At 29.9% G+C, this 19,643-nt stretch overlaps 2 protein-coding genes across 3 annotated transcripts in view; one reads left to right on the top strand and one right to left on the bottom strand.

Moving 5' to 3' along the window:
* LOC148626328 (patatin-like phospholipase domain-containing protein 7) overlaps nucleotides 1–3,419 on the bottom strand; it is a 112,725-nt gene extending 109,306 nt beyond the window's left edge. The window contains exon 1 of the mRNA XM_088570210.1: nucleotides 3,288–3,419. Within this exon, the coding sequence (XP_088426336.1) occupies nucleotides 3,288–3,302 (15 nt within the window). The 5' untranslated portion in view covers nucleotides 3,303–3,419. The remainder of the gene's footprint in view (nucleotides 1–3,287) is intronic.
* Nucleotides 3,420–3,538: 119 nt separating this feature from the next.
* On the top strand, nucleotides 3,539–18,970 carry LOC148626327 (egl nine homolog 1-like). 2 transcript variants are annotated; one of them, XR_015920043.1, is made up of 5 exons: nucleotides 3,539–4,477; nucleotides 9,667–9,786; nucleotides 10,776–10,912; nucleotides 12,211–12,287; nucleotides 14,734–14,762. XR_015920043.1 is itself a non-coding variant. In XM_088570212.1 (5 exons), the coding sequence occupies exons 1-5, from the start codon at nucleotides 3,539–3,541 to the stop codon at nucleotides 15,210–15,212; spliced, it is 1,317 nt and encodes a 438-aa protein (XP_088426338.1). In that variant the 3' UTR covers nucleotides 15,213–18,970. The 2 variants fall into 2 exon arrangements, 1 of the variants encoding a protein (XP_088426338.1); XM_088570212.1 differs by lacking the exon at nucleotides 12,211–12,287 and adding an exon at nucleotides 15,157–18,970 and having other exon boundaries at nucleotides 14,734–14,798.
* The last annotated feature ends 673 nt before the right edge of the window (nucleotides 18,971–19,643 follow it).

The following is a 19,643-nucleotide window of genomic DNA, read 5'->3' as shown; positions in this document are numbered from 1 at the left end:
AGGCATAAATTTGACAATGTTCGTCGCAAAGAGCTTTTAATTATATGGCAAATTTATGGTAAGCCAAAGTGGACAAAAATCAATATTTTGTAATATTACAACATGAATTTTTAATATTACAAAATCATTTTTTTTAATATTAGGAAAGATTTTTTAATATTAGAAATTCATTTTGTAATATTAAAAATTCATTTTCTAACATTATAAATTCCTGATTTAGTAATATTATAAAATATCACACATTTTGTAATATTAGAAAATTAATTTGTAATATTAAAAATCCCTATGCAATATTGCAAAAACAGTCACATTTTTTAATATTACAAAATGATTTTCTAATATTAAAAAATCGCAACTGAATTCGACAAATCCGTTTTCTAATATTAGAAAATCAATTTCTAATATTCAATAATAGTTTTTTAATATTAGAGATTCAATTGAATTGTTTTGTGATGTAAGAAATCTAATTTGTAATATTAGAAAATGAATTGGTAATATTAAAAAAATCATTTTTTTAATATTAGAAAAAGCTCATTTTTGTCCACTTTGGCTTGCCATACATTTTTTAATATTACAAAATGATTTTCTAATATTAAAAAAATCGTAATTGAATACAACAAATGCATTTTCTAATACATGTATTAGAAAATCAATTTCTAATATTAAAAAAATAGTTTTTTTAATATTAGAAGTTCAATTGAATTTTTAATATTAAAAAAGTGTTTTGTGATATAAGAAATCTAATTTGTAATATTAGAAAATGAATTTGTAATATTAAAAAAATCATTTTTTAATATTAGAAAATGCTCATTTTTGTCCTCTATGGCTTGCCATACAAATTCCAAATTAGACTACAAGTCATCCTTTTAGAGACAAAACCTTGGAACAAGTTTTTGTAGGTTTCTGTGTTACCATTTGACAAAATAGAAGTACAAGTATTCGAATTATCTATTATAACTGCAAAATGGATTATTTTGTATTTGAAAAAAAAATTTCGACATATCAAGAAATAGTTCTAGTAACCAATATTCTTCTGACTTCTGATATGTATGCTAAACTGAAGTCTAGAATTTAGCTACTAAGGAGCTAAAATGATAATATCAATTCTTCCAATTATCTAAATGGTGTTCATCCAAGTAGTATAGTAGGAGTTCTAGCATCAGTATTTTTCGGGTGGATTAGGGCGGATTAGCCCCAATGCGCATGCGCATGCCGTCACATCCGGTGGTCGTGGACAGGAAATGACCTGTGGGGGAGAGGGGACCGGAAGTGGACTTAGATGGAGGACCCACGGCAAGAAAGGGACCATGGGGACCCTTTGATGTACGAAGGGGTGCCTTAAAGGTTGGGAGGGGGAAACCACCTCCATAGTATCCTCATTAAGTGTCCTAATTAGTGTCATTATATAGTATGATGTAAACAGGTGAGTATGAAAAAGGGGGGTGTATTATGCCAAGAGTTATCTTTCTTTGTTTATATTGCTTTTTTTATTTTTACATCGTTAATTGGTTTTTTTTTAATTATTTTTGCAAATTAATTGTAATTTAATTGTCTTTGTGTAATAATTGAATGGGCACTTTCAATAGATTTTAAATTTTGATTTGACTTTCTTGGTGTTCAATGGATTGTGTAATTTGAATAGATGTCTCACGATTAGACAGATGTTTTTAACTTTCCATTTTACTGGTGATTTCAATAGCCCGCGTATTGATTTTTAACCCCTTTTATTGTGCGTTATGAATACATTACAGTTGTAAGGACGTGTTGTGCAATGTTTACAACAGGGAAATCAATTTTTATCATTGTTTTGATTATTTTTGTTTAATTATGTTTAATATTTGCAAGAAAAATTTCAGAAGTCCTTTAGATATTTGGATAGTATTTTGGCTCTAAACAACGATGACTTCAACAATTACACTAAAGATATATATCCTGTAGAACTGTCTTTAAATAAAGCTAATATCGATAATAAAAATGTCTCTTTCATGATCTTAGTATTCATATCGATGACGATAAACTTTATACGAAAATTTACGATAAAAGGGATTTTCGCAATTTGGTTTAAATCACTTTGATCTGGTTATACGATAATTTTCTATCTCACGCCAGTCGATTCCAGTCTAGTCCAACTAGAATTAAGTATGTAGTTCAATTATGCAATATGTTCTGTGTTCATTCATCTAAAGTGTTCAATGTTAACGGACACCGAACCAGAATAAAATGCAAACTGGCACACTGTTACGATGCACTGCTACGGTGCACCATGAATTTTGGTGTGTATTTTAATGAAAGAGAAAAAACTCAGGAAGACGAAATATATATCGATGTTAACTATTTGGATATTTCTTATACAGTCATGTTGAACCATAGACCTTACATAGTTTAAACGAAACCGCCATACAACTTATGTAGTAAACTAAAATTGTTATCTGATAGCAACTGTTGAGAGAATTGACATAATGGGGTATATGTATTTAAAAGTTCATGTTTCAAATGTCTGGCAGCAGAATGGTGACACAAGTTATCGACCCGTCCTCCAAAAAAAGAAGAAAATATCTGAAGACATCTAAAAGCTAACCAGACAAAAAATTATTTGTTCCATTGCTTATCCTTTGAATATGAGCTTGTGTTTTTGTGATTTGTATAGAATCTGATATTACTTTGTTACATGTAATAGCGTTTGACGTGCGTTCCTAGTCACTAACACTTATCACTTGTCAAAGGTTCACCGTCTATAATGTGCGCGAGACAACACGTACTTCTGGAACTGTTTTCCGACATTGCATGGGAAATTATATATAACATATAGACTAAAACAAATGGTATGCATGTGTTCCATTGATTTTTTGTGTGTGTAAAAATGTCATTCCATTAATCAATGCACTATCCAATAATGTTGTCCGTTTCGAATTTGATTGCGTTCAACCAAGGAGTTAAAGATCCTTGGTTCAACTGTCCCATTGTAACGGGTTTATTCTGCTAAAAAAGGTTATACATGTATATATCTATATAAAGGTGCTATACATGACATGAAAGCAAACATTAGGATAATATATAATCAGTGTGTACATGCATACATATAATTAGATGAATTAAACCTCAAGATAATGTCTAGACCAATCATGAGGAGTACTAAATGTTTGCCTTAATTTACATTATAAAGAAAACTGGAGATTTATTGAACAGAAGTATGAAAACTCCGATTATCAGCTTTCTAAATATTTAATGAATTGCTATGTTATTATATACCCCAGATCTTTCAATATTTTACAACAACAAAAAAATACCTTCTTCATGCACATTAAGTGACCGTTGTCATGTATTGTTCATTGTGGTAATGTGTTAAATCAGAAGAAAGGTACATCTGAATGCCACTTTATTTCATAGTCAATGTCGCCGTTTTGAAGGGTCTACGTGTGAATATTTCTAAGTTTTGATAGGATAACGACGAGTAATCTAACAATTCAAGTCCGCAAGATTACGAATAAAATACTGTCATGAGGCGGGGAATCAACTTTAAATGTAAACATCAGTAATCATGGCCGAATGTGTACGTGACAAGACTAACATACGCATCGAGTGCCAGCTATGTGGCAAAATGGATAATCTTATGATATGTGGCGGCTGTAAGAGAACTTGGTATTGTGGTAAAGAACATCAGAAATACGATTGGAAATATCACAAGAAGAAGTGTAAGAGAATTCGACCTGAGAATGAACAACGAGAAATCGAAGAATCCGGTCAATGTTCTATAAATAGTAACGGAATGTCAACATCAATTGCGGACCCACGTGTTACTGGTTTACGTGACAGTTCGGTTGTATTTCCTACAGTAACTCACGATGACAAAAGCATGAATAATTCAAAAGCTACAGAGCTGGTGTTTACTTCGGAAAGCGTTTCAGATCTCCAAAAGTTAAATCTTGAAGAAGAGAAAGAAGATTCTTCCACAAATGCAGTGAACGACGCTGCAAAGGACTTCTTTCTGCAAGCTGATATAAGGGAACTGAAACCCTTCACATCCGAATCTGTAAAACAAAATATTTCTCTTCATTCAACATTTAACAATAAATCTAAAGCGATGGCACCAACAACTGACGATGATGTTGAGTTTGATACCAGTAAAACTTACTTCTCTGTTCTTGAAACTAGAACGAAAATGCTTGCTGATTATGCTTGCAACTGCTTGAACAGATATGGCATATGTGTAATAGACAATTTTCTTGGAAATAGCAAAGGACTTGAAATTCTTGATCAAGTCAAAGATATGCATCAAGCAGGCATTTTCAAAAAAGGACAATTAATGAACTCAAATAAAAGTTCTAATTCTAAACATGTTCGTGGCGATATATTGACTTGGGTTGATGGAAGTGAAGAGGGATGTCAAGACATTGGATTTTTGATATCTTCTATGGATGCTGTTGTTTTAAAATGTGCTGGAAAATTAAGTAACTGTACAGTAAATGGGAGAACTAAGGTAAAAATGTGATAGTAAAAAAGTACATGTAATTGCAAGAAGTGTCCAATGTTGTTGAAATGAAAACTGGCTCGCAAATTAATTAGTATTTTGATCAAACATAATATAGACTTATGCTTGTAATTTGATGGTAGTTTTAATATGTATAAATTACTTGATAAATTTAGTGATTTTCATTTTTGATTTCTAGCCCTTTTAAAATGCATCAATTATTTTTCTTCTGTTTGTGGTATTAATGAATTTAAACTTGAATGACAGCATTAAGTTAGTTTTATATTCTTAAATTAATGAAATAAATGGTCTGGTTTAATTTTTTGACATTTTACATGTACATGTACAAATGTATATACTAATTGTATGTGGTGAATCTTCAATGCAATAAGAAACATTACTGATTTTTTAAAAGAATTGATACATTATTTCTTTTGAATTTTTAATATCAAACAATTGTACTGTATAACTGGTATTCTTGTAGTGACATGCTAGTGTCCAAAATGTACTTTTTATTTTTCCTAAATCTTAAATTTGCATTCTTGCATTGGTTAAACCTCTGTACATGTACTTTTATCAGTCAGTAATTTGTCATTAGTTTCTTCTAAATGAGGTAAAGATGAATTGAAATTATGACTTTCATGGTCTCTTGGTAATAGCAAACATTAAAGACAAAATTAAGATATGCCCAAACTTTCAGAATAATATGTTAAGAAGCTGAATTTTAACTAAATAATAAGTTTATACAATATACACATACAATAAACATGTACATTTGTACATTATATATTAATTTACATGTACAAATATAGATTAACATTTACATGAGTATTGATTTAAAGTACATGTACAAAATCACAGTGTATTACAATATATTCGTTATGAATTACAGATCATGTACATTTGTACATGTTCATGTATATAGTCATGTACACAACAGTCCACACCACATGGTAACTATCTTGGGAAAAAGAATTTAAAGTAAGTCCCTGGAAACAAGTCGTCAATTTAATTTTAGTAATAAACAAAATATGTTATTTTTGTCTTGAATACACTGTATACATGTACGTTTATATTTTTATATATCTATATTTCGTTTAGATTGCATTTTATCAAAACTCGAACAAAATTGAATGATTTATTGATGCATTGTACTTTTACATGGTTCATTCTCACTTAGCCAACATTTTGAAAATTGATAGTCTCATCTGGCCAACATAGGTAATTGGGGTGTTAAAATAACATTTAGAAATATTGTTTTTGTAACTGTTTTATTGAGGCCACCCAAAGGGCTACATTTATGTTGGGTAAAATAAAAAAAAAATATTAATGATATATTTTTAAAAGTATTTATAAAATAACACAAAACATTTTTTAATTATCTTTAAAAAAAATATATAAATATATATACATGTATTTCAAATATAAAAATAAAAAAATATAAGTTTAATTTTTAAATTCTGTAAATAAAATTTAATAAAATGAAATGACTGCTATTCTTAATTGAGAATAATTATTATTAATTGATATTAATTAATATAAATTAAAATAATTAAAGATAAGATATGTTCAGCTTGCACCACTCTACTTGACAGATGCATACTCACTATAGCTTGGGATGCTATGGAAGAGTATATAAATGTGGGGCCAACTAGCAGATTTATCATTTCAGTTCTCATGGCTAACGCTCAAGTACACGTAGACTTTCTTGAAAATGGCCGCAGTGGTCATTTGCTCCATAATGGTTACAAATATTCAATAAAAACTAGACGCAACGACCGTTGCTACTGGAGATGCGTCTCACGTCAATGTCCTGCTACTCTGACAACACTAGATAATGTTCCTGTTACCATAAACAACAACCACAACCATGACTCAGATAACATTGGTTTAGCAGCAGCAGCCTTTATTAATAAAGTAAAAAAGCGTTGCAGGGAAGAGGTATCACCAATACCTTCCATTTTTGATGAAGAGCTTGGTAGTCTTCTTAATAATGAGTTTGACGATGATGTCAACGAGATGATAGAGAAAATTCCGACGTTTGAAAGTTGTAAAGCTGCACTCTACAGAAGCCGTTCTAAGGTGCTACCAAAGCTACCATTACAACAGTATTTCCCAATGTGAGTTTGAAAGGATGTTTCTTTCACTATGCGCAATGTGTTTGGCGGAAAACTCAGAACTGTGGGTTAGCTGTACAATACAAAGAAAATGACAATATAAAGCAACTAGTCCAATGTGCAGCGGTGTTACCCTTAGTTCCTATTCCACAAGTTGAGGATGTGTGGTTCCAAGCTTTGGAAGACAATACCGACAACAATGATGCTGTGACACAGTTCACAGACTATATTACCGAAAAGTGGGTCGAAGGACAGCCGCTCGCATCATGGAACCACTACGACAATAATGGTCCAAGAACTACCAACAATGTTGAGGGCTGGCACAGTAAAGTCAACAAACTTTGTCATCATGCACACCCCAATATTTTCCTAGCCATCAAATTGTTTCAATACAGGCATCAAATGAGGCGAAGATTATTCAGATCAGATCAGGTGGTAAGCAGCGTGCCTTTAAAAGAAAATACAGACAAATGGAACACCGACTTCAAATTCTCAAAGAAAGAATTCAACGTGGAGAAATAACATTAATGGAATTTGCAGATAGTGCTTCTCACTTGGTTCACTTAGACTGAATAAACAATTTCACATTGTACTTGTAGTGCTCCTTTATGAACATATTTTTTAAATGTAATAAATTAAATGTAATTACATGCAGACAATTTTTTTATATGAATATAGTACTGATTATAAAAAAATACCATTGCTTTAATATAAAAATATGTTGTTATGTGTTATTGCTTGAAATTGTGATTTGATCAATTATTATTTCTGAAATAAAAAAAATATAAATATATATATATTTATTACTTTTTTCTATCAAACCCCTGCATATGATAAAAAAACCTCAACAAATTGACACATTTACCTTGAATAATTATTATAGTCCCCATGGAAGAGGCCCCAATCAATTAAATAATTGCAGTAAAAACAATTGCAAAGTCTCACCTAGCCTACATGAATTTAATTACCTGTAGGTACCTGAAATACAAAATGTTGGCTAAGTGAGAAGACACCTTTTACATACATATATGTACATGCAGTGATTGATCAATCAAACAAACTTGCTTTGAACTTGTCCAACATGCTGGGCCATAATGAAATTTTTAAAGTATGTGCATTTGCACATATGTATCATAATTTAAAAAAAAAATTCTAACTCTTGACTCTCACTTGATTTTATTTATTTCAACAACAAGTCACTTGAAGACAGTTCACTCTTTTTTATCCATATTTTTTATTTCTACATACAATGTATATATATACAAATGTACATGTCACTGTTAATTTAAATGTTTTACATGTTTATAGTTCGGTACTCTTTAATTCTGCTTCATACAGTTATTTTTACAGAAAATATCAAATGATTAAAAATTGTATTTTTCAGCATTTCAGTTTACAGTTAAATATAACATCCATCAAATCACAACTTTTTAAAGAATTCAAATTGCATTAAACAAACAGCTTTTTACTAGATTTTTACATGAACCTCAGTTACCTGTACTTGTATTTATGGATAAAGTACAGTTGTACACCTACTGCTAAAAATTCATTTCATCATTTTCGTGCAGTTCAAATTCCTTAAATATTGAATTAAGGACAAACCCTTGTTTTTATTTAGTCAAAGTACAACAGGCTTGCTCCTAATATACATGTACATGCAACTGAACATGTGAATATGTTAGTACATGTACAAAAATGTACATGCATGATTGTTTTTTGTTGTACTGATAAAGAGAGTCAACTTGTTAATGTTTTTGGCTTCAGTGTTGATAGGATTTTTAATTGGGGATTTTATGTGGTGTCCCTGTAGTTATAACTTAAACCTAATTAGTCATACATGTAGTCTTCCAGTAGGGTGGATTTCTATAGCAATATTTGTCCTTTAATCCATGCATTTGTCCCCTAGTTCCATTGGCAATATAATTCCATTATACAGTTTAGAAGTGCATGTACTATGTTCAAATAAAAAAATCAACATTCCAGTAAACAGTCCATGATAAAAAGCTTTATTGAGCTTGTACAGCACTGGTACACTAATGTTGCTTTTACATGTATATACATCTACAACACCCTATAAATAATTTTGTACTTGACTTAATGGAATATTTCTCTATGTCACATGTACATTGTAATATGTGATGATCAATATTTGTCAAAAACAAAACAGAACAAACAAAAAAAACCAACTTAATTTGTTTCCTTATGACTGGTAGTAACATTTAAGTGATACATGTATATTACATGAATGTGTATTTTCATTATTAACACACGTCAAATCTAAAAAAAGTATCAGAATTTTTGTTACTATTTAGTATTATTTTATGCTGGCTAACTTTCAATTGAAAATGTTCTCTTTCTATACATGTACATGGGAGATCTAACAGCACAGTAGTTTTTTTCTTTTCCATTTGTTTTGCTGAAATGTGGTAATAAAACTGTTATCTACATGTATACTACACAGGGAAAACTGCAAGATATGTTTTTCATATGTTTTAAAAAAAATTCCTTTAAGATATAGTTAGTTTAACATATGATCAATATGTTGAAGACCATATAAAAACAAATGAATAAAAATTATATAGGAATTATGTTTTCCATATGATTTCATATACTAAGAGTATTAAAAAAGTGTGGTTTTGGTATGATTTTTGAAATATATGATTTTGTGTGTTGTCACATCAGTTTTTAACTGTTTCCATATGTTTTTGTGTGTTTTCACATTAGTTTTTTAACTGTTTCCATGTTTTTTAAACATACATGTATTGAAACAAGTACTGCAATTTTTCCTGTGTAACACAGCTGTGATATACATGTATAACAAAACAGCTACATGCACTAAAATTAATTCTTATTACTTAAATACATGTAACTAGAATTTTGCTATCCACATATATGAATGAGTTGTCATTTGCAGACAATTATGAGAAAAAAATCAAAACATTTATGCCAAAATGGAAAAGATAATTTGCCACCTATCTAATATTTATTGCCTTATGTGACTCCCTATCCCTTTGACATCATACATGTATGTGTTTTTTTTAATTGTCTAAATGCATAATGGAATTTTTTTTTGATTTACAGGGAATGGTAGCTTGCTATCCTGGTGGTGGCACCCAATATTTAAGACATGTTGATAACCCTAATGATGATGGGAGATGTATAACTTGTATTTACTACCTCAATAAAGACTGGGATGCTAAGGTGAGTTATCTCCTATTCCCATTCTACTGTATATCATGACCTAATGTAGAGAGAGGAATGAGCGAAAAACTTAGTTGGTAGACATTTGCTGTCCTGATAATAGCTAGAGTATAAATGTAATTGTACCACATTTTGATAAGGTATCGTATCTCAAAAGTTATTTAGGGGTTATGAATTGAACAGTTCAGGAATTAAGGGCCAAAAACAGTCATTTCCCTTATGTCTGTAGTTTAGGTTAGAAGAATGACCACATTAGCAAAATTAGATTTTTCAGTTTTCTTGTATATTCATGTAGCTGTCAATGCCTACCAATAAGATCTAAGTTTTATTTTTTGGTAAAACTTAACTTCATAACAAATGCAATTATTGCATGGAAGAAAAATGTCACTGCAATTTTTATGTAGTATGGCTGATGTGTCTTTTTATTTATGAAACATTTTGCCAAAATTCTGTATAACTGAAGAAGAAATATCAAATATATTTCAATAAAACTTAGAATTCAATATGAATAATGAGGGTATGTATTAAATGTGTACATGTGCATGAGCATCTTAGATTTAATGCGGTGCAAGTGTACTAGCACGAGATGAAAAAGGAAATTCAACTGCATCAGATAAATTACATGTACTGCTATACTGCACTCCAGCAATAAGTGGTGTAGAATCACTCGCACACCATTAACTCTGCACTGTAATTCAGTATTATCAAAAATCAATATTTGGGTTCATATAGGACACAGACAGTTAAAGACCTTTAAAATAGTGGAAAAAGGTACTCTGCAATTTATTTCAAATGATAAAAAATAAGCAATTATCAATAAATGGGTTTAAGTGCATTACCATTTGAGATTTAGACCTAGGAAGCATCCATTACAAATTTCCTTCTGAGATTTAGATCTAGGAAGCATCCATTGCAAAATTGTCTTCATTTACAATGTATGCATTGATGCACAAATGAAAATTTACTTTATCCTCAATATCAAATTTCAGAAATACGGAGGCCTATTGCGAATTTATCCAGAAGGTGAAGACCGTGTAGCTAGCATTGAACCTGTTTTTGATAGACTCTTATTTTTCTGGTCTGACCGAAGAAACCCTCATGAAGTTATGCAGGCTTTTAGAACAAGGTAAAACATAACAACTAAACTGTGATATGTCGTAGGTTATTGTGTTTGTTTAAGATGGCACTTAGATGTTTCTTTTTCTTTTTTCACAACTTTGATGTAGTGATTGTGGACATTTTTGTGGTTGAAAATACATGGATAAACAAATTTATTAGATAAAATGGATTGGATGCATGTAAAAAGGAGTTAAGTTTTTGGTCTGATTATACTTGTATGTATAAGGAAATTGGTAGGAAAGAGTGAATAACCAAAATATATGATCTTGAATGCATCAGCCTTCAGTTAAATCTCCTAACATTCTTGACACAAGTAAATATATTTGAGTTGGTCAATTGATTATCTTCTATATTATACAGATTTTCTCAATAATATACTTCGATTTTTAAACAAACAATAAATTTTGTGATCAGGATCAAGAGTGAAAACACAGATTTTATTAACAACTGTTAACTTTTAATTTGGACCATTGACACTGTCATGTGGGAAATTTTTCTTAAATGCAAATTTTTGATGTAAAAAATCAATTATTTAGTATTTTTCACAGACAAATGAGAAAGTATAGTAACTTTTACCAAAAACCTCCCACAAATTTCATGTTTATATTAAAATTTTTCATTCATTTTGTGGGAGTCTTTCCAGAATGTGGGAGGGTTAACCAGCTTATTTAAATATCATGAATATGTTTCTGATCTATTACTTCATTTTTCCCTCAGTTTTCATGTTTGAATAAGATGGGAAAACCTAAGTGCTATGAAACCATCTGTTATATTATGTGCTAGTTAAAGAAAATGTGTTATTGAAATTAGAATATATTCATAGAACATACTTGACTGGATCTACTTCTAAAGTCTAAGTACATGTATGTCACCTTTCCAAATTTTCCAATTTCTTTTATGGTGTCTTTGTTACAAATAAAAGCCTATACTTGTGTATATTTCTGAGTGAAGCAATGAATTGAGGTATATTTTGTACCGTAGTTCTCTTAAAATCAATCTACCAATATTTCTTTTTTACTTGTCAATCTGGTGTGAACTTCATGTACACTATTGTACCATTTCTACTTAAGTTCCCCAATACCACTAAATGGTTTTATTCAAAATTGTCTACACCAAGATCCTTTGACTAATACAATATTTAAGTCTGAAACTTTGAGTATGTTTAATGTGCAACATTTTGCACTGTACAAGTTTCATAGCTAAAAAAATGATATATTTAGATGGTTTTGAGTCATATCAACTTGATCAAGCTGGAATCTAATCCTGATTCTTTAATGTTCAATGATTTAAGACTTTGTGTTATAGGTAAAAAAATATGAAGACATGCTATTTTTAAAGACTAAGGCATTGACATGCCCAAATCTAGACTGCTGTCTTCTAGGGTAAGATTTTGTTTCTACTTGTATCTTTAGTCCACAAAGGGCTGGAATTCAATGAGTTGTAAACAAACTGCTATCAGGCCATTCCGGCTGATAAGAAGCATTCATTTTTACAATTATAGATTTGATCTCATAGATGCGTAGTTATGCAATTTATCAATGCGCTGTTGCACTGTTGAAAAATCAATAGGGAAAGAACTAAGTTATCTGGATTACTGCTAGTAAATGAAACTTATGCAACTAAAATGTAATGAATGTATGCATGCCATGTGATTCACAAAAAAAACGTGATTTTTTGTGTTTGTTTTTGACAATTTATAAGGTAAAGGTCAAGTACTGCATGTCATTTAAGTCGTATACCTGTTCTGCTTACATTCAAGCTAGATTGTGACTACATGTCATGTAACAGGATTTTCTAGGAATTATTGATTTACATTTTCATGGAAGTTCCTGTTGCTTTTAAATGTGTATGAACATATATTGAAGAATGTTAATTCTTTTAATAAAATTCAATTTGTGAAACGTTTTTGAAGGACTGAAGAAAAAAGTTAAATTAAAAGACATTGAGACATCCTTGTTTTTTCTACTATGAAATATCATGCCCTACATTAAACAATTTCAGAATTTTGTGTATTTCATTATCTAATGATTTTAAACCAATTATCTCTTATGCATATGGTTAGTTTTCTGTGACTTGTGTAATAAGATTAACCTTTGGCCTTAATTCTTTGAACAAAGATAAAAAATAATTAGATGAAATAACATATATTCAAGCATGTCAAATAAATCAGTTTGTAAACCAAGACGGCAAGCTTGCATAAGATTGCAACTGTAACTGAAAGATGTCACCATAAAATGCTTATGCTGAAGGTCTATGAACACGTGCTTCACTAAATATTACAAACAAAACATAAAAAAATGTTGTAATAAAAGAGATGTCAATGTTCTGATATTTCATTGTTTTAGTTTTTCAATATAATAAATTTTGTAATTTAATGTAATAAATTAATAAATTAAAGTTAATTGAATAAAAAAATGTTCAAATAGTAATATGTCCAACAACATTCAACATTCTCATAAATCATAAGTATATTTTACATTCAAAATGTTCAGTAAAATCGGAAATTTCACTATCTAACTTATAAACTCATGATAAAAGGAAATAAAATAATGAAAAAAAAAAATAGTATTTTAATTTAGCAGGATATTGTTCTATGCACATAAAATACTTTCTATTTTTATCTTTGATATTTTCAAACTTGAAGCCAGAAGGATCCAAAACCCCCCTAGCGCAAATTGGAATTCTGATTTCTCTTAGGACAAATTAGAATTCTAATACATGTATGCACTGGTCAAAATACAGGGCAAATTAGAATTCCAATTTGTCCTAGGAGAAATTAGAATTTCTTTTTGCCTTAGGAGGATTCCAGATCCTACCATTGATTCTTAGGGGGGTAGGGCTAGGATCAAATTTTTTGTCCTGGATAATTTTTTTGTGTGTTAAAACTGACTTTTTATTTTGATTCAAGCCTGTCCTGGATTTTTTTTCACAATATTTACAAATATGACAAATAATTGTAACATTAAAGTGTTTACAAAACTATCTCCTGATTTAACTCAACAAATGCATCTTGCCTTTTTTTCAAATTAAGTCCTAGCCCCCCTAAAAATCAAATGGTTGCTCCCAAACAGTGTTTACTATGGTTCCAAAATATTTAAGTAGTTTAAGAGAAATTTGATGTAAAGTTATTTCTGTTTGGGTTAAACAATTTACTTTAATTTCTGAGTTATTCCGAAACAGGATGCAGGGTCAACACAATGATGTGGGTGGTAGAAATAAATGTTTTTCACCCAAATTATTTTTGACGTGCAGGTGTTCCAGCAAAGAAGATATTTAAGTTTGCATGCCCTACCTAAGTTTTATTTTTTTTTTTTACCATGAATGATATCAGTTTTGTCCAAGACATTGTGATAATCAAGTTTTGTTGGTCAAAAATTATCTAAAATTGGTCTAAGGTGTACTGAGATTTCTTGAAATGCTTGGGCATTAAATGGCTAGAATGAAAATCATAAAATTTACTTAATTATTATATGTAAAAAAAAGTACATGTGCTTTGAGTTCCAATCTAATGAGAAATAATGGATAAAAAAATTGCTGTTTAATCTACCTTTCAACCAAATTAAGGTATTAAATGTTGATATATTTTTGCAGAGGTAATAAATAGGAATGTCATTTTTGTTAAGTATAGGTCATAATGACTTACGGTTCTTATCTTTAGGGCTATAAAGACTCAACATTTAAACATAGTTTCTTTGTGACTAGACAAAGGTTAAGATTGGTGTATATAAATATGTTGTTAGATTTGAGGCTTTACTATGGCTTTTGTGTATAAAAGCATCCTTTTATTTATTGTTGTCAATTTTATTGATTTTCTGTTTTTTTTTTCAGGTATGCCATTACTGTTTGGTATTATGATGCAGATCAAAGAGAACGTGCTGTAAAGAAACATCGAGGTAAGTGCATTACAGTCAAGGTCATATAAGGGATTAACTGAATTTTTCATTTATATACTATAGATTTTTAATGGCTACATTAATATATACTTTATAGACGATAAAGAACCCCTATGAAATCATTTGGTGTTGGCGCAGCATTTTCCAATATCAATTGGATCACGGCCATAATGTACATGTGAAAGGAAAACTTAATTGAGGATTTTTTTCCCGCAAGTAGTTTAAAGCCTTAGGAGACATGCCTGCTGATGTTTTTAATAGACTTAGTTTATACTATGCATAACACAAAATACATGTCTGATATAAAAACAAAACAAAACAAAGTGAACAAAACTTTAATGAATAATTTATTTTTTAGGAGCTGCTAAATCAGAAATAGTTCCTTTATTAACTGGACAAGCTAGGAAGGAGTGATGTGTCTAACGGGACATTTAAGAACATATCACGAACATAACCATTCCTCTGTCATCTTGGTGAAAATTGGTCTGGTGCTGTAATAATGCATCGAATTTTACAATGACAAAAGCTAGTGGCTTCTTTCATTATTCATGTTGTTTTGTATAATAAATTTGTTAATTGTTTGGCATTCAGACCTTTGAGTAACTTAGATTTATTTGTTTTTAAAGTTTAATAAATGTTTCTTAAAGTGGGTGTGATTCATACACATAACAAAAAACTTAGTCATTCAGTATTTTTGTAAAATTAAATTGTTTGTTACATTTCAGTTATTATTTTTCCCTTAAATAGTGCTGATAAATCAAGATGTAGGTGTATTTTGGCAAGAATTTTCAACAGGATGCAATTTTAGTAACATTTTATGAGCTGAAAAAAATGAATCCAAATATACTATAAATGCACAATGTTAAAATTATGCACACTGGAAGATCTTTAAATGAACAAATAAGAAAAAAAATGTTTGAATTCTGTTGTAAAATTGTAGATTGGCTTCTTAGTGCAGCAACATATTGTATTTAAGTAATTACAAAATCTGTCTCACTCTTGAAAGGGTAAAAATGTAAAAATGTTGGATGTTTTTGATTAAATAAACAATTCTTTTAAATGCACTATGATCTTATGAAAAGCATTGAAGATAAACATTCCTTACATTAGTTGAAGTGGACGATAAGTTGAGGCTGATAATTAGCCAAAAAAAAAATCAACTTATAGTCAGAAAAATACAGTATACAAAAAAGTAAGTTGTTATGATGGTCTACGATTTACAATTGAATGTGCCTGGCTTCATAAGTGTCATTTGAAATTTGTTCAATAGTAAATGTCCTTAATCTATGCTCAAAACTTATTACGAAAATACCTAAATGCACAAGTATAAAGAAGTTGGTTAACATTAAACCAAGTATTAATAGACTGGATGTGTTAGGTCTTTACATTGTCATTATACAAATTGACTCCATATGATTACCAACATATATTTCATAACAGTGTAAAAGAATGAAATGTAACCCTTTCTGCTAGGTCGGGATGTAAACAAGAAATAAAATTCAAGATCTTAATAACCAGTCTTCCATTTGTGGAATAAAAGTTTGATTGGAACTTGATGCCATGTTATTTTGGATTTAAGTTTTACCATATCTTGTTTTTGCCACTGTAGGCCATTGACATGTAGGGCAGAACCAAAGGCTCTCCACCTTTGTCTTTCTTTTGGCTATCTTCTCTACTGTACTTTATGGGTTTCCTTTACCTACAGGCTACAGCAGTATTAATTGAACTAAACATCTTCAGGTTTAATCAGGGAAGGGACAATAACTTTAGTGTTAAATTGAACTTTTTAATCAAAGGTCTGTAATTTTGTAATGTTTGGTATTGAAGATTTGGTAGCAAGTCTCAGCTGTGTAATAAAGTAACAATTTACTACAGTCTCTATATCATTAAATTCACTTAGTCATTTCACATCACAGTTAAATGGTTTGGAGATGGAACCTTTAACAGAATGTTCAATACTGAGTGGTGGTTTAATATAAACCTTTTGTAAGTGTTAATTGTCTTTTAATGCTAGTGATGAAATCACCTATATGTTGATTATATATGTATTTTGTTAATAATTTCATAAGTTACATTTAAATCTTTAAGATGGCTGGATAAAAAGTGTTCTTGTTTTACTTTGTAATACATTTTTAGAGGTCATCAAATTCTCTTCAAATTTGATGACTACTTGATTTCATTCATGTGTTTTTTCTTTTTTTTTTGTTTTTTTTTTCATCATATTTTACTCATTTAAAATTTGAACTTTTAAATTGACGTTGGTACTTATCATTCAGTCAGTTTTCTTAAAAATGTTTTGAAATGCATATCAAAACCACAGTTGAATTTCTTCATATGTACTAATTATTGAAAGACTAATTAAACACAGCATAGAAAAGTGTATTCAACGACCTAGTATTTTATTACAGCAACTGTACAACTGATATATATTGGAGTCATCTTCTGGTTATATTTGTATGAATTGGCTCTCTATTTAATTTGTTCTTTCTATTTAGAAATAGTCATGAAAGTCATTGAGTAAATAGGTAAACCAATATAAGAAGAATATGGTGACTGTTCTCTGTACAAGGTTATAATATTGTATACAATTATCCAAGTCAATGGAAAAGTACTCTTGAGGAAGTAAGTAGAAGATAAGATCTAATTTTGAGTTTTATATAGTTGAAATAGTAGTTTAAAAATTGATATTATCTGTAAATAGCTACATCGGATACTGAATCATTTGCCTTTTCAAGATGCTTATTGACCTAACTGCCCTAAAAGTACTTTTATACTTTAAATACTGCGAAAGTAGAATGATAACTTAGGGATACCAAGTTAAATTTTCTGATTTTATCATCCTGTAGATACACAACAACCAAAAATTTAAAAACAAGTTTTTAGATTTAAATTTCACAATCATTGTACTTTGGTCAACCTACATGTATGTTTAAAAGTGCAACCAAATAAGATAACTTTCCCAAGAAAATGCCAACCGAATTTTGGTCCAAATAAGGTTAATGAATCTTGTATTATTTTATATCAGAGGAAAAGTATAAATGTAGGAAGTAGTCATGCAATAGTACCTATTTTAGGGTTTAAATAGCTTAAAAGTTGATCACCGTTGAACTGTTTTTTTGGCTATATGTATGTACATACAGATATTATGACCAAACTTGGATATTTTTTTATTTTTACCAATATAATTGTTGTAGAATAACTTAAATACTGGTTCAATCCTGAAACAGATGCTTGTGACACAATATTTAATAAAATTACCTCTTTGCTGGGAAACCAGTTTGTTCCAGGGCAACTTACTCTAAGTTTGTGTGTGATTCAATGGCTAATTCATAGACTTAAATCAATGCAATGCATACATGTATGTTTTTGTTCTTAGTAATTTACTTGTCCAGTAATTTAGGAATAATGGTGAATGTTTGAGATTAAGGACTTTAGAAACAGTTGGAAAGATTGGGGACAACAGACATTACAAAGTAAATATATTGCTGTGTTCCTAGAGACACTAGTGAACCATATATTACTTTTATCAATGCAATTTATATGTAGTAAATATATTGCTGTGTTCCTAGAGACACTAGTGAACCATATATTACTTTTATCAATGCAATTTATATGTAATATTTGTTTTTGTTATTTGTGCTATGATTAAAATGGAGTGATTTAATGTGATTGTAATGTATGGAGTTGATACCAGTAACATTAGGTGGTTGATATTTATGATTTAAACTGAAAGTTATATTTATAATACTTTCCCTCAGTTTTTTTTACTTTAGTATCTAAAAAGAATATGGAATTTTTCCATGTGTTCTCTTATATATAACATGTTTGGGGTCAAGTGAGATACAATGATTTTTCTATTAAAGTACCTGTTTGTATATTTTTTTTATGTGTGGTAATATAATTATCCATGCAAGTCAAAAATATTTCATTTTGTTTTTAATTTAAAATTATACAGAAAATGGTCTTTATAATTCAACTACAAAACATTTTTTTCTCTTTTAATTAATTTACCAAAAAGGAAATTAAGTAGTAGTACTTAGTTTCAGTTTTTTTTTCTTTACTTGTTCTTTAGAATAATTTTTAATGTTTGCAACCCATGCATTCACATAAAACATTGAAATTGCTTACTTGTGAATTATCCTATAATGTTTAATTAAAGTTGTTGAAATATTCATCTGTTTATTTTTGTTGTTTTTGTCAAACCTGGTTGATGAAGGTGGAAGCAAGATGCAAAGAAATGCTTGTACAACTCCAGCAATCATACTGGTCAGACTCCCAGTAAATAGCAAGCTCTTATTGCCCTAACCAAGATTTAAGAAAATTGCACAAACCCAACACCAATAATGTAATCATGTTATCACAAATTACACACATAAAAAAAATAAGTGAGACAATAGTGCAATCTGAAATTCTAAGAGAAAAGATGTTTATGAGGGTTGTAAGGTGGAAAACAGATGTGGGAAAAGCCATCAGAGACAACTACCAGTCATATAAACCTACACTACTGCAATAGGATTAGAAAACCTAAATGTAACACCCAAACAGACTCAACTATCCAACTACAAAAACCTGACAACTAAAACAGGATGACATCAAACTATACAAACCTGACACAACTTATACAGGAGGCATAGTACACTCAACAGATACAACCTTAACCTATACGGACAACTTAAAAAGGTGAATCCTATCAGACATCCACCTTATTAAAGAACCTCACACAATTAACAGTGAGATGGAGGCTACCTCCAAACCTTCAATATCATTGATAGAATAAGCCTTTTTTTGTCACCAGAATATCAAATTTTTTTTCATACATGTGCAATGAGGACAGGGTGTATCTAT

This window comes from Perna viridis, chromosome 2 (assembly GCF_037379345.1).
Source record: "Perna viridis isolate PV_CMFRI_1.1 ecotype Kerala chromosome 2, ASM3737934v1, whole genome shotgun sequence".
NCBI lineage: Eukaryota > Metazoa > Mollusca > Bivalvia > Mytilida > Mytilidae > Perna > Perna viridis.
Note: the sequence above shows the minus strand (reverse complement) of the source record. Positions and strands in the feature narration are given on the sequence as shown.